This window comes from Onychostruthus taczanowskii, unplaced genomic scaffold (assembly GCF_017590055.1).
Source record: "Onychostruthus taczanowskii isolate IOZ18803 unplaced genomic scaffold, ASM1759005v1 scaffold38, whole genome shotgun sequence".
NCBI classification, from domain to species: domain Eukaryota; kingdom Metazoa; phylum Chordata; class Aves; order Passeriformes; family Passeridae; genus Onychostruthus; species Onychostruthus taczanowskii.
Genome location: NW_024501237.1, coordinates 21,061 through 33,463, shown reverse-complemented (window position 1 = coordinate 33,463; position 12,403 = coordinate 21,061). Strand labels below are relative to the sequence as shown.

Below are 12,403 nucleotides of genomic sequence, written 5' to 3'. Positions count from 1 at the left end.
CAAAAGTTTGAACCATCCAAAGGGCACATGTGATAAGTCACTTGTCTGAACATGTACATGTGAAAGGAAAATTAGCTAATGATTTCAGGTTTTATCCCTCAGGATTACTTCACAGTACGTATTTTTCCACTTTTCTATCACACCATTAATCTTTATCCTGTGCCTTCTGCAGACTTCTTTTTTTCCTCCCACATAGACTGCCAGGGTCCTGCTCTCCAAGGGGTCACAGGTTGCAGAGGGATCCACAGAAACAGGAAACCAGGCTTCCTCAGTCAGTTTTGAAACACCAAAATCTGTTTCCTTTCTACACAAATAAAGCCTGTCAGGGCATCCTCTGGCTAGGCTCACTATCTGAGCAGCTGCCCAGGAGGAGAGAGAAACTACAGGATTTCTTGTTTAGGAAATAAATGTGAGATAACTTGTAGCATTTACAAACCGTCAGAATGAAAGAGATCATTTTCTTGCTGCTCCTGTTGCCCTTACAGAAGGGCAGCACTGGATTCAGCACTCTAGGAAAGCTCTGGACTACAGGACAAGGCGATGAAACCCAGACAAGTCACTCAGAGTCGACTCCATCTCTGACCACGATTAGGGGGTCACGCCACTCTGAAATTCAAGCTGCCAAAGCAAGCCCCTCACAGGGACCTCCTTTTGCATCTGCAGGTGAGACACTGGGAATGACAGCAGTGAAGAAAACTTCCAGTCCTACAATAGCTACCCCTGCAAGTCAGTCAAATGGACACAGTGATGGTGACTCTGGCAGAGACAAGAGGGGAAGCTCATCTCGCAGCAAAGGGACCCTACAAAGCACTGCTGGAGAGATCCCTCTGCTTCAAGGGGTCACTACAAGCCTGGATACAGCTACAGGGAACAGGTCTGTCAAGCAGTCCTCTCGCAGCACTGGGATCACCAGGAGCCAGCAGGATGCCAACTCCAAAGCATCCGGCTTTGAAACTACCAGGGGAAAGTAAGCTACGTATTTTTTTCTTGTCTCCTATGTACTGCTTATTTTCCTGTTTCCAGTGGCATAATTGGCAAAAGTCCTAGAAATTTCAGTAAAATTATTTTTTGACCTTAAAAAAGACCATCTAAAACAAGCAAGGAACCAAACTGGCAGCATTTACTCAGGCAAAACCATTGTAACATTTGTAACAGAGTAAATGCTGCAATGTTTTTATTCCTTAGGGTGGTTATCTCAAAATCAACAGGGAAGTTATTATCATAAATGGGTAGGAAAGGACTACAATAGATGGCCCCCTGTTTTATGCACAGTAAACTACTGTTGATTTTTTTTCTTCTTTCTTTTCTTGTGGATAAAAGAAATTGCAAATGCACTATTTCATTTTGAATCTATTAAAAATATTGTGTTTGTAAACTTCTCCAGTAAATTGAAAATACAAGCAATTAAATATACAAAATGCGTCAATGTCTTACAACTTGAAACATCCTATTCTGTGATAAAAAACTTATGAAAAGTGATGTTGTAGATGAACGTGCATTCAGAGCTCTATAACTTAATACACAATAGCTGTGCATAATAGAGTATATCAAACTGTACTGTCTAGTTTTATAGTTCTGGAGCACTCAATTCTTTCCTTTGTTCCCCAATGTCTTCAGTTCTCAATGGGGATATTAACACTGACTTTGCAGATATTGCAAGTTTCCCATAATTGCTGATATATAATCAGATACTGGTAGAAAATGAAAGATGCAAAGGATTGGTTGTTTTCCATAGTATTTATAGAGAGTGGGCTTTCAGAATATAGATTTCTTGTTTTGATACTACATTCCTGCATAGTAGTATCCAAATTCATGGAAAGGAGAATAAATCATCACTCCTACAGTTTTCTTGCTGTGTGTGGCTGAGAGTTAATGTACCTTCAAGTGAAAGAAAAGATTCCCACTCACCTGAGCATGTTTTGGATGGTGCGTAAGGGAAATAATGCATAAGGACCCAAAGGAAAGGAGTCCTTTGCTTGGAAGACAGAGCCCAGTAAAGGAACTTTGCTTCCCAGACAGCTTTCCTAGCATACTCCTTAAGTTCTGAAAGTCATCTGTTACACCACCTTACCACAGTGTTTGGCAGAGTGTCCAAGTTCACCTGAGTTAAATGGAGTCTCTTTTTGCATGAGTGCTGATAGCTACATCTCCACTGAAATAAATCCTAATACATGATAACCTTGGTCTTTAGCTTTCACAGCTTTCTTCAAGAACAGTATTCCAATTAAATCAATCTTCAGCAAAACTCTGTGAATCAGCAGATTTCTACCTTTTACTTGAGAAATAAATACAAGTAGCAAAAAATTAGTCTCTGGTGAAGATGGTCACATATTTTATTTATCATAATGACATATGATTGCAACTGCAGAGAAGAAAAAGAAGCAAATCTTGTATTTGCCAGCACCTAATTTCATGAGTGGTCAAGGAGCACTGCTGTGCTGTGCAACATGCACATTGGAGTCCACTGATCCAGTTAGCAATAAAGCCAGGATTGCATATCACATTTACAGGAATGTGTAGCAGCATGAAAGCCCAGCATAAAATTGAATGCTGAATCTCCACTTTCTTGCTCAAACTGCTGAGCTACATAGCCCCTCCCTCTCTAGCAAATATTTACAGTGTTCGGTGTGGCTCAGTCCTTTTCACAATAAGATTCTTGTGCTACAAGGCTTATCTTCCCACTGTATATGAGTGTTTTTACAATAAGATGTGGTGTTTTGAATTTCCCTTCCACTTTTGCAATGACCTGGACTGTGACTTACTTCACTCTTCCACCTTCCTTTCCTTATGGGTTAGACCTGGATGAATAATAAACCTGCTTGTGACTCATTTTTCTTTTTCAGCAAGGACATGAGAAATTGCCTAGTCTAAGGCGTTGACTGTTACCAGTCACTTCTGTGAAACACCTGAAAAGCTACTGCTGAGAAAATATGCATAAGAAGACAAAAATTTTTATTCATTAAGTGTAGGTGCCAATGACTACACCCTAAATAATTTGTCCTATATCACAAATAAAGTGAAAAAGATACTGCAAGAATTCCAATAAAGACACAGCTTTTTTCAAGGTTTTACTCATTTCAAGCCTGAGCCGAGCATGACTCAATAGCAGATTCCCCAGCTGTAAAGTGTACTGTCTCTGAGGAAATTTGGAAGAACAATTTGCTTTTTGAATTTACTTTGAATTAAAGCACCTCCTTAGTTATAGTCGGTACTCCAACCTGAATTTTTGAGTGACCTTGTAGGAGCTGCATGACTCTGTAATCCTTTATGGCAACCCATTGTGCTAGCATATGTGCAGAGATGCTGATGTTAGGAGGCTCCATATAGAAGGAACAACAGGGAGAAATCTGTGAGAGACAAGGAAGGAAAACAAGAAGGGAGAGAAGAATGAGCATTTGTTTTTAAACATTTATAATTTAAAAAATACCAATACATGCACTTTGTTAGAGAGTCTGAAAGGCTGTCAGATTGTCAACAAGGTACAATATGTCTCCATTGTACAAAATTAATTACCCAAATACTCCTTTCTGAAGGAGGTCATGTGCCTTAATGGCTTAATTACAAAGATAATTCCCTTTCTGTCTCTACCCTAGGTTATGTGAGGACAATATTATGCACCCATATCTTAGCACATGCACTCTAGAACTAGGTTAGGCTTTGAACCTCTCTCTAGCGCATCCTGATGTGATAGTAGAAGGGCAAAATATTGGGCATATCCTTTTCTCTAAGAAAATGAATCTCTTCCTTATTCTTCACTGGCACAGAAATGTAATTAAGTCCTGTTCCTTCACATTGAAATGATTTTATAATTAACCTTAGAACAGGTACAGGAGGACACAATTTGTTGCTGTCTGCTCTCAAACCATTTCAGAAGAGTGTTTTCTCTGGTGAGGTATCCCCCCTTCAGGCACGGTCTGCACCCAAGCTTTCATGAGGATAAGAAAACTTCATAGGAAGCACATCTGGAATGGCCTGAGCTGAAGGAAAATTAATTTCTTCACTCCTAGTAATGACCCTCTGAAATGTGAAACTTAATGTCTCTACAAATATGCAATTTTTTCTTTTCTTTTTTTTTTTTTAAATTTTATTTCTACCTATCTTCAAAGCTTTATGCAATCCATATCAATGAATAAAGAAATAATGGAAACCTAGAGTGAAAGAATTTCTCTGAAATTAAGTGACATAAATCTGAGTATCAGTTTGGTGCAAAAGAAAATTTATGATGCATTCTTTTCAGTTGAGTTCATTTGAGATACATGTTTTTCAGCCTGTGGAGAGAGACAATTACAGTATTTCACTGTGTAAAGCAGCTTAAACAACAGTGCTGCAATGGAGACGTCTCAGGTGGAGTCTTGAGACCAGCACAGTCATCTTTTCATTCTGAACCTGATTTTATTAATTACTATCCAAGACAGCTCCTGAATACATGAGACCTTCACTCAGGTTGTAAATTAGGCACAGTATCCTCACATTGCTGAGTGGCTCTGCATTACTCTTTTCTCTTATTATGTGTGTGTAACAATTTTTCCAGTTATCTTGAAGCCACTGAGGGTCTTTATAGACTTCTTTTACCATTACCTTGGGTGATGGTGAGGTGACAGTATTTTATTACTAAGCACAGAAGGGTTTAATAGAGTCAGCACCAAGGACAGATTTGCTTAGCTGTCACATGTGATAGGAGTGCTGAAATATTTCATTCTCATGACCAGACGTGTGCATTTCTCTCTGGAAATTGCTTTTGCCTGTATCAGCTTGGTAGAAATCTAGTGTACTGACAAATTAAAATGAATGGTTAAGATCAGCAGACAGTTCAGATACATGAGACATGTAGAAACCTGGTTTAACTGCCTAGTTAATGCAAGGTTCACAGTCTCTTTTCATCATGTCACTTTTTAATAGAGCAGAGAGAACAATTCTTGAATTGATTTCCTAAGATTTTGCATCACTGTGCATTTACAAAAAATACAGTCACACATGGCTTAGGGTTCAGCCTCACTGGTATATTCACTATGACAAGGAAGGAAGGAAGGAAGGAAGGAAGGAAGGAAGGAAGGAAGGAAGGAAGGAAGGAAGGAAGGAAGGAAGGAAGGAAGGAAGGAAGGAAGGAAGGAAGGAAGGAAGGAAGGAAGGAAGGAAGGAAGGAAGGAAGGAAGAGCTCTTACCCAGGCCTGAGGTTGCCTTGGTGGCTGCATCAGGGTGGGTTTGACAATCTTCATCCCCAGATTGTTGTACTACAGCCATGCACATCTTTGCAATAAGTCGCTCTGATCCAGCAGCTCCTTGAATGTATTTCTGATGCTCAGCTGTAAGCCCACAATCCAATTTTCCTACACATGCTAAGCTCAGTGTTACTCTCATAGCAGTCCCAAGGCAGTGATGGCTAGTAGAGTCAGGACAGACTGTTTGCAGCAGGACAGGACACATAGAACTGAGGTGAAAAAAAAAAATCACTTCTTAGCCAAAGTTGGTTTTGAGATACTCACAAAGTAATTACCTCCTCAGAGTCTTGTTGTTTAGTTTTTCTGTGATCAGGAAAGGTACCACTATACAGATGATTTCCGATTTTTTTTCAGGATGGTAAGGAAGGTTTCTGTTTGTCTTATTACACTAACTATTGTATTAATGCTCATGCTTATCTTGCTCTTGTTCTTTGTTCCATCTGCCATGGGAACAGCAAGGATTAGGAAGAGACTTTCTATCTCTGGAATGTCCCTTCACCCCTCTGAACAGATTAGGATTGCTGTACCAAACTGAACACAGTGTTAGGATTTACCTACTAGCCACTGCAAATAGTCAACTCTTCGTGGCATTTCATTTAGGGGACAACAGAAACATCTGCTCAGGTATGCAGAGAAAATAGGCATTCTTACAAATCTGAGTATAATTAACATTTTAGAGAACTGGTACTAATTCTGGAATAGACTTGGCAAGGAGAGGACACCAGCAAGGTGTCCCCATGTGTTTTCCAAAGGCATTATCTGTGTTGCCAGATAGAGAATACAAGTGTTGCAATTGTCAATTTTTCTGCCAAATCTGATACAGAGCATCTATTTTGTATCATATTTCTGGTAAGAAACACCATGAGAAAAACCCTGTGGAAAAAAAAATCACCTTGAATTTCATGGACTTTGGCTCAGATCCTTTTTGCTCAAGAGCCCCACAAGATCAGACAGTGACAGCATAAAAATATGTATCTGTATGATTAAGTGGCAAATCAGATACAAAGAAACTGGCACGGCTTTTAATCATTAATGAAGGGAAACAAGAAAAGAGGACCTACCCAAAACAACCCTATAAACAAGGACAAATTCACCCCTGAAACTTTAATGGATCTTATTTTTTATATTTTCATTTTGTCACTTACAAAGGATTTTTTTTGTATTGTCAGTATTTCTAAAAGTGGAAAACCATCACTGACATACTGCAGTAGACAAGACCAGAACTGCCTTAATGAATTTTGTACTCTGGGTCAATTAGAAGATGGAAAATAAATTTATATTCCTGAAGTTAAAAGGTGGAATTCAGAACTCTTTAAAGAGCAGTTGGTCTGCATTTTTTGATGTGTTTAATTCTCAACACATCAATTCAGAATTTATTTGTGATCAATGGATATCTTCCCCAAAGCCTAAATTCTATCTGAAAAGGTTTGATTGTGTTAAAGAGTTCTGAACATGGAGTGGAAAAATTATGTATTAAAGAGGTGATCTGATTTGTAACAAGAGAACATTTTATATGCTTAAACAGACTGGTGAAGTGCTAGATATGTGGAAATGGTGAATTAATTTTTGCAGCACAAGGGAGGACAAACAGTAATAAAAATAAAAATTCAGATGAAACAAAGAGGCTGTTCACAGTCCAAGGCTTCAGTACTGCAATACAAAAAAAGGAAATGAATGATGAGAGCAGAATTTGTGTTTTGTAGTAGACAGGACAAAATGTCAGGACACTGAGTCCTGAAAAAAAAACCATTAAACAAATCTCTGATGCCTAATGCTCCAGTCAGTGTCAACAAGTCAGCTGTTTTTCATGGATAAAAACATATCCTATAACACATTTTACTATCACTTACTATTTTATATTACATGTCAGATGCACCTTTTAGTTTCTTCCATTCCAGCCAGCTTGTAAACACATTTTCCAATTTGATTTGTTTATGGTCAGTCTCTAGTGAGTACTGAATTTTTATTGCAGGTGAGATTTATACATTTCAGAGCAAAGAAAGCTGGACACTGAACCTAAAGAATTAACTGTTTTTTGTTCAAGCTTATAATTTCTCTTTGAAATAGAGCTTATATTTTTGAAAGATGATCGATGTTCACTTAAAGATATAGAATTTACCATATCACAGTGAGAAGTCTCTGTGGTCACCTAGTGGAATTCAAAGGAAATTGCTAAAGCCAGTGTCCCATGCAATTGCAAAAAAGAACCTTGTGAGGGTGCTTGCTATCCTTATAATCTGAGTGTTTACGCTGTGTCAATCAATGTTATCTCTCCTCATCCAAACTCGGCAGGTTGTTTAAAGCAAATTGAAAAGCCAGCATCTCCTGGCTCTAGCATGCTTGTAGCATCTTTGTACATCTGCTTTGCTCAGATGTAAAGGACAGTATAAAATTAAAACTGCTGTAGAATCAAGGTGAGTATTTCATGAGCTATTCTGTGAAATAGAAATAAACCGCATACAACATGAATGAGCACAACCACCAAGCTGGCCATGAACTTGGACAGCAGCTCCAGCTCTGGATCCTTTTGTATTCCGTCAGCAACACAGTAATCTCATTTTCATGAGTCAGTGATGTTCAGCTGGGCTGATTGAATAGCATTTCTATTAAAAGCCAGGTAATCTAATTCACTCACAGACAAAAATCAGTCACTTTCAGGTACGATATGAAGGGGGCATGACTGATTCTGTACCCTTTGTGCTCCGCCTGGCACCGATGCTCCTGTGGGGTGGCTTTAGGACCGCGAACAAGGATCTGTGCTTGCAAGCAGGCAGAAGCAATCACGTACAGGCGCTGCCGGCAGGTTTTGTCAGGTTTGCTTTTTTCTCGGCAATGGACTCATGGAACATTTTACAACGGAAATGTGCTGTGGATGGGGGACTGCGGGGACCCTGAAAAACCTGGTGTAAATCGTACTTCGCGTTTCAGAGGCGTCGGGTGCCCCGGCACCTCGGCGGGCTGCGGCCGCCCCCTGCCAGCCGTGCCGGGCACTGCCGAGACCGGCTGATCGCGGCTTAGCACGGGAACGTTAACTGTGCCGAGACGGGTGTAAGAGCTCTCGAGTGTCCCCCGAGCCAGAAGGCGAGGATCCCAAAAGCTGCACACAGGTTTAAAGGCAGCGTCTGGGTGCCGCTGGTGGGTCCCTGCCCGCTGCGGGCGGTTTGTTCCAGCCGGCTGGGCAGGCTCCGGGGCCAATTCCCCGCTCAGGACTTGGAGCTGGGAATGGCCCCAAGGGGCTGCCCAGGCTGCCGAGCAGACGGGCTCACAGCTTCCATGCTGCTCCTCCTACCGTGCCCTGCTTCTCGGCGTAGGTGCTTCCTCACCCCTGAGGGTGGGATGTCACATTTGAGTGCAGAGCTGGGCTAGGAATAGTTTGATTTGAGCTGGAAATACCACAGCAAATACCACATCGAGGAGGCTGCTTCAAAGGCCTGAGGACTCTCGCACACGTTGCCACCAGTGCGTGTTCCTGGCCAAGACATGCAAGAGGAGGATGAAATCTGTCACTTGGGCTTTCTGCCAGCTGGGGACTCGTACCGCTCTTTCCAGGCTGGATTTCTGTTGTATGTTGTGGGGGGTTTGTTTTGTTTTTAAATACAGCTTTCCTGATTGAAATCAGGCTCAATGCAAAAGAGACGCTAGGCTCCTCCAGCTCTCAACAAAATCTGCATGTTAGAAGCCTGTGTTGATGATCTGGAATAAATTATTTCAGGGAGGGTAAAGAGGATTTTCAGGTTTAAAGTCCTGTTATGCAAATCAGTTGTCTTCTGTTCTGCCTTTGCATTAACACAGCCTGTCATAGTCCTTCCGCCACGCTTCATCCTCTATTTCCAAATCTACGTTTTTTCAGACAATTTGATTTCAAAATTATATTTACATTCTTAACGTCTCTTAATGAGCTTATTTCATTGGTAGCATAAACTTAATTATGAGTCACACCAGGGGCTCTTTTGCTGTGAATATTTCCTCCAATTTAGCCTGATCAAAGATTGCTGGGCCATGTGAGAACCACAGCTTCAGACATTGCACTCATGTACATTAAGAATGGGTTAAATATTTTAAATGGAAACAATCTGCTCAAGTTAGTTACATTTTTGGTAGAGACCAGAGGCTGAGTTCAGACTGTCTTTAAAAAACAAGAATAGCCCTTAACATTTGGGGTGTACTGTAACATATTTTCCTTTGGAAGGCATCTCCAAATGGGCAAGTCCCAATAGCTGTTCCTCAAATCTAGACATCCTTAGTAATAGTAATAATAATAGTAATAATAATAATGATAATAATAATGTGAATTTTTAAAAGTTTTGGGGAGAGGTAGGGTTGTTTGCTTTTTTAACTGAAAACTATATTCCAGTGCTGTGCTTTCATGCCTTTTGCAATTTTTTTAATGCCTATTTTCATTCCTTTATCTTTTGACCCCATTTGCTGAGGTGTAAAATGTCTCTCAGTTACTATGATGTATACCCCAAACATGGCACTGCAGAACTGGCTGTCAATGACAATATTGCTGTACAGCTTCTGCTTCATCCCTTTCTCTGGTGAGCTGTCAGATCTACATGCAAGGTTAAAGTGCAGGCTAGGGAGCCACAGGCCCAAGTCCCTCACCCTACCCCTGCCTCACTGTAGCCCAAATTATAAAATCTGACCCCTATATTTGGCTTCTTTATTTGCAGAGGTGGGAAGCTTAGCACCCAGCTGCCCAAGGTTTAGCTCCTCACTTCCTAGACATCTAATGTGGAACAGGAATGCACATGTGGTACTGCATAACAGCCAGAGATGGCATTATTGCTTCAGAGGTTTTCTGAGCAGACTTTGTATGCCATCAGTTAATTGCTAAGATTTATTTAGGAATTTGGATATTTACATTCTCTATACTTAGTTTAAATCATAAGCAAATCCCCATGCTTAGTCAGAGCTCCTCCTGAATAGATCACTGTCAGTCTGGCCCAGAATCACTTCCTGCATTTGTTAAGGAATATTTAGTATCCCATTCATATGCTGAGAGGGTTTTTTTTGTTTGTTTGGTAGGGTTTTTTTTAATCTCTGTGCTGCACTTCAGAGGAAAAAAAAATACAGTTTTTAATCTTGGGTATGAATTTGCAGAACCCTCGCCACAGCTCTGAAAGGGAAGAGCTCTCATGCCTGCACTGAGCAGGATAACAAGCCCTGATGGTCCTAAGCAACCTCACCTGTAGCTTCCACCCACACCCCTGTGCCAGGACTCCATTAAGCCCAGGCTCGAAGGAGTGTTCTTTTCCTTATGAGGGTGCTTGTCTCCAGCAGTCTCCTGGACCTGGCTCCTTACCTGGGCCCTGCTGGGCTGCTCCTTGACCTGTTCCTGCCACCCCACTGCTGCCTGCAGGTTCCTGGTGCTCTGGTAGCTCTGCTGCTGGGGAGGTCCGTGCCTGGCTGGTGTGGTTCACCCTCCCCTTAGGAAGATAGCCCCACTCTGGTGCTCCCTGATGCTCAGTGAAGAAGCCCCCTGGAAGAGCTGTTTTCCTGGCAGTGCTTCCAAGGGCACTAAATCTCCTCTGCTGCTGGTGTTTAACTCAACATTATTACTTTGTTCCTACTGCCAGTCTCTGTGATACAGGAGACTGTGAAGGACCCACATGCCCTACCCAGAGGGGTGGGTAAGTAACTTCATTATTCCTTTGCAAAACTTGAAAGACTAAAATTTCCTCTTGTTTTTGCCAATTTTATGTCTCTCAAATATAGCTGCTTCTGACTTCCCCAGATAAAGTTAGAAGAATACCTAATCTTTAGGCTTGTGCTTGATAGCTGCATTTGACTTCTAGTAAATATTTATGGATTCTTTAATTAATAAACAGAGATAAAAGGCAGGAACTGAAGGAGTGAGAACCTAAAGGAAACATCAAAAAAACACAGCCTTTTTATACCTAATTAAGAAGAAATACTATCTTAATGAAAACTCTCAAGCAAGTGGAGAGTGAGTGAGCAAAATCAGATCAAAGGCACTCAAAGCCCATTTTATATGAGGCACATTATTCCTCAAATAAACAATGTGTGCTGTGAAAGGGAGTGCTGCAATATTGGCAGTAGAGATATTGTGAGATTAAATCTGTTAGTTTTAGCATCTTTCTGGCTTATCCTGCTTTTTTCTCAGGAATCATTTTCCAAGTACAGCACTACTGAGCTTAATGTGAATACACTGGTAGGATCTCAGTAGACAAAAGCAATCACTTAAGGATAGATGCTGACACTATTTTGTGTTTTGTGCTGTTTTTCATGTTTGAAACACTGTAAATCTGTACTAATGCCACCTAAGTAAATGGAACTAATCTGGTCTTAATTGTATTTTGATTTCCACTCTAAGGAGCCCATAGCAAGGTATGATATCTGGAGTAAAAATATAAATATATATTAATGAATCATGAGAAGACTATTACAACTAGAAGAAAATGTTAGCAGCAAAACACAACACAGATGAACTTTAAGTTCTCATATGCAAATATTGTTTGGAAGTTCTTGCAGCTCCACCAGTCCTACAACTGTGTCTAGTCCAACAATGTCTAGTCACTAACTCGCCAAGTCAAAAATTAAATATGTTTCAGTATGGACAAGTGAATAACATGATTCTGAGAAAGGCTGCAGTAAGTTAAAGTGAAAGAAAAAATTCAGTACTAGGCCAAAGAGGCATTTGTTCCACCAGCAGAAGCACAATAATACTTTATTCAAGATGCTTTCCAGTCTCCATCTGGGAGGGTTCCTGAGACAAAGATTAATGTTGCAACTTAATGATTGTTAAAAAATCAAACTGATAATGCCCTAATGGCATGGGTTTTTTTAATGAACAAGTTTTAGGGAATAGTTTTACTGCTTTTTAAGACCCCTTTTGTCTTCTAAATTCAGCACATTTTTGTCTTCTTTAGTTCTGAACCTGTTTTGTTTTCATGTCCATTTATCATAACAAGACTAACTGAATAATTAATGCCATGACTTCATATACCTCCTGCTCTTCTATTTTTCTTTTTTTCCACTTTTCTTTAGGGTGTGAGACCAAACCTGAGTTCTCTGTTCAAAGTGGCCATAAACTCATACACAGCAACAGGGAGCTGATGTACTGAAACAGTGGTGATTCCTGTTTGTTCTTTAGTCCTTCCCTAATAATTTCAAGTATTTGATTACCTCGCTTAGTTAAGGCAAACCAATAAATTGGTCAA

At 40.4% G+C, this 12,403-nt stretch overlaps 1 protein-coding gene across 1 annotated transcript in view; it reads left to right on the top strand.

The window, feature by feature from the left end:
• Nucleotides 1-357: 357 nt before the first annotated feature.
• Nucleotides 358-12,403, top strand: part of MMRN1 (multimerin 1) — a gene marked incomplete at its 3' end in the record, with an annotated part of 32,014 nt that continues 19,968 nt past the window's right edge. Inside the window, exon 1 of the mRNA XM_041412145.1 lies at nucleotides 358-967. Coding sequence (XP_041268079.1) covers nucleotides 444-967 — 524 coding nt within the window. The remainder of the gene's footprint in view (nucleotides 968-12,403) is intronic.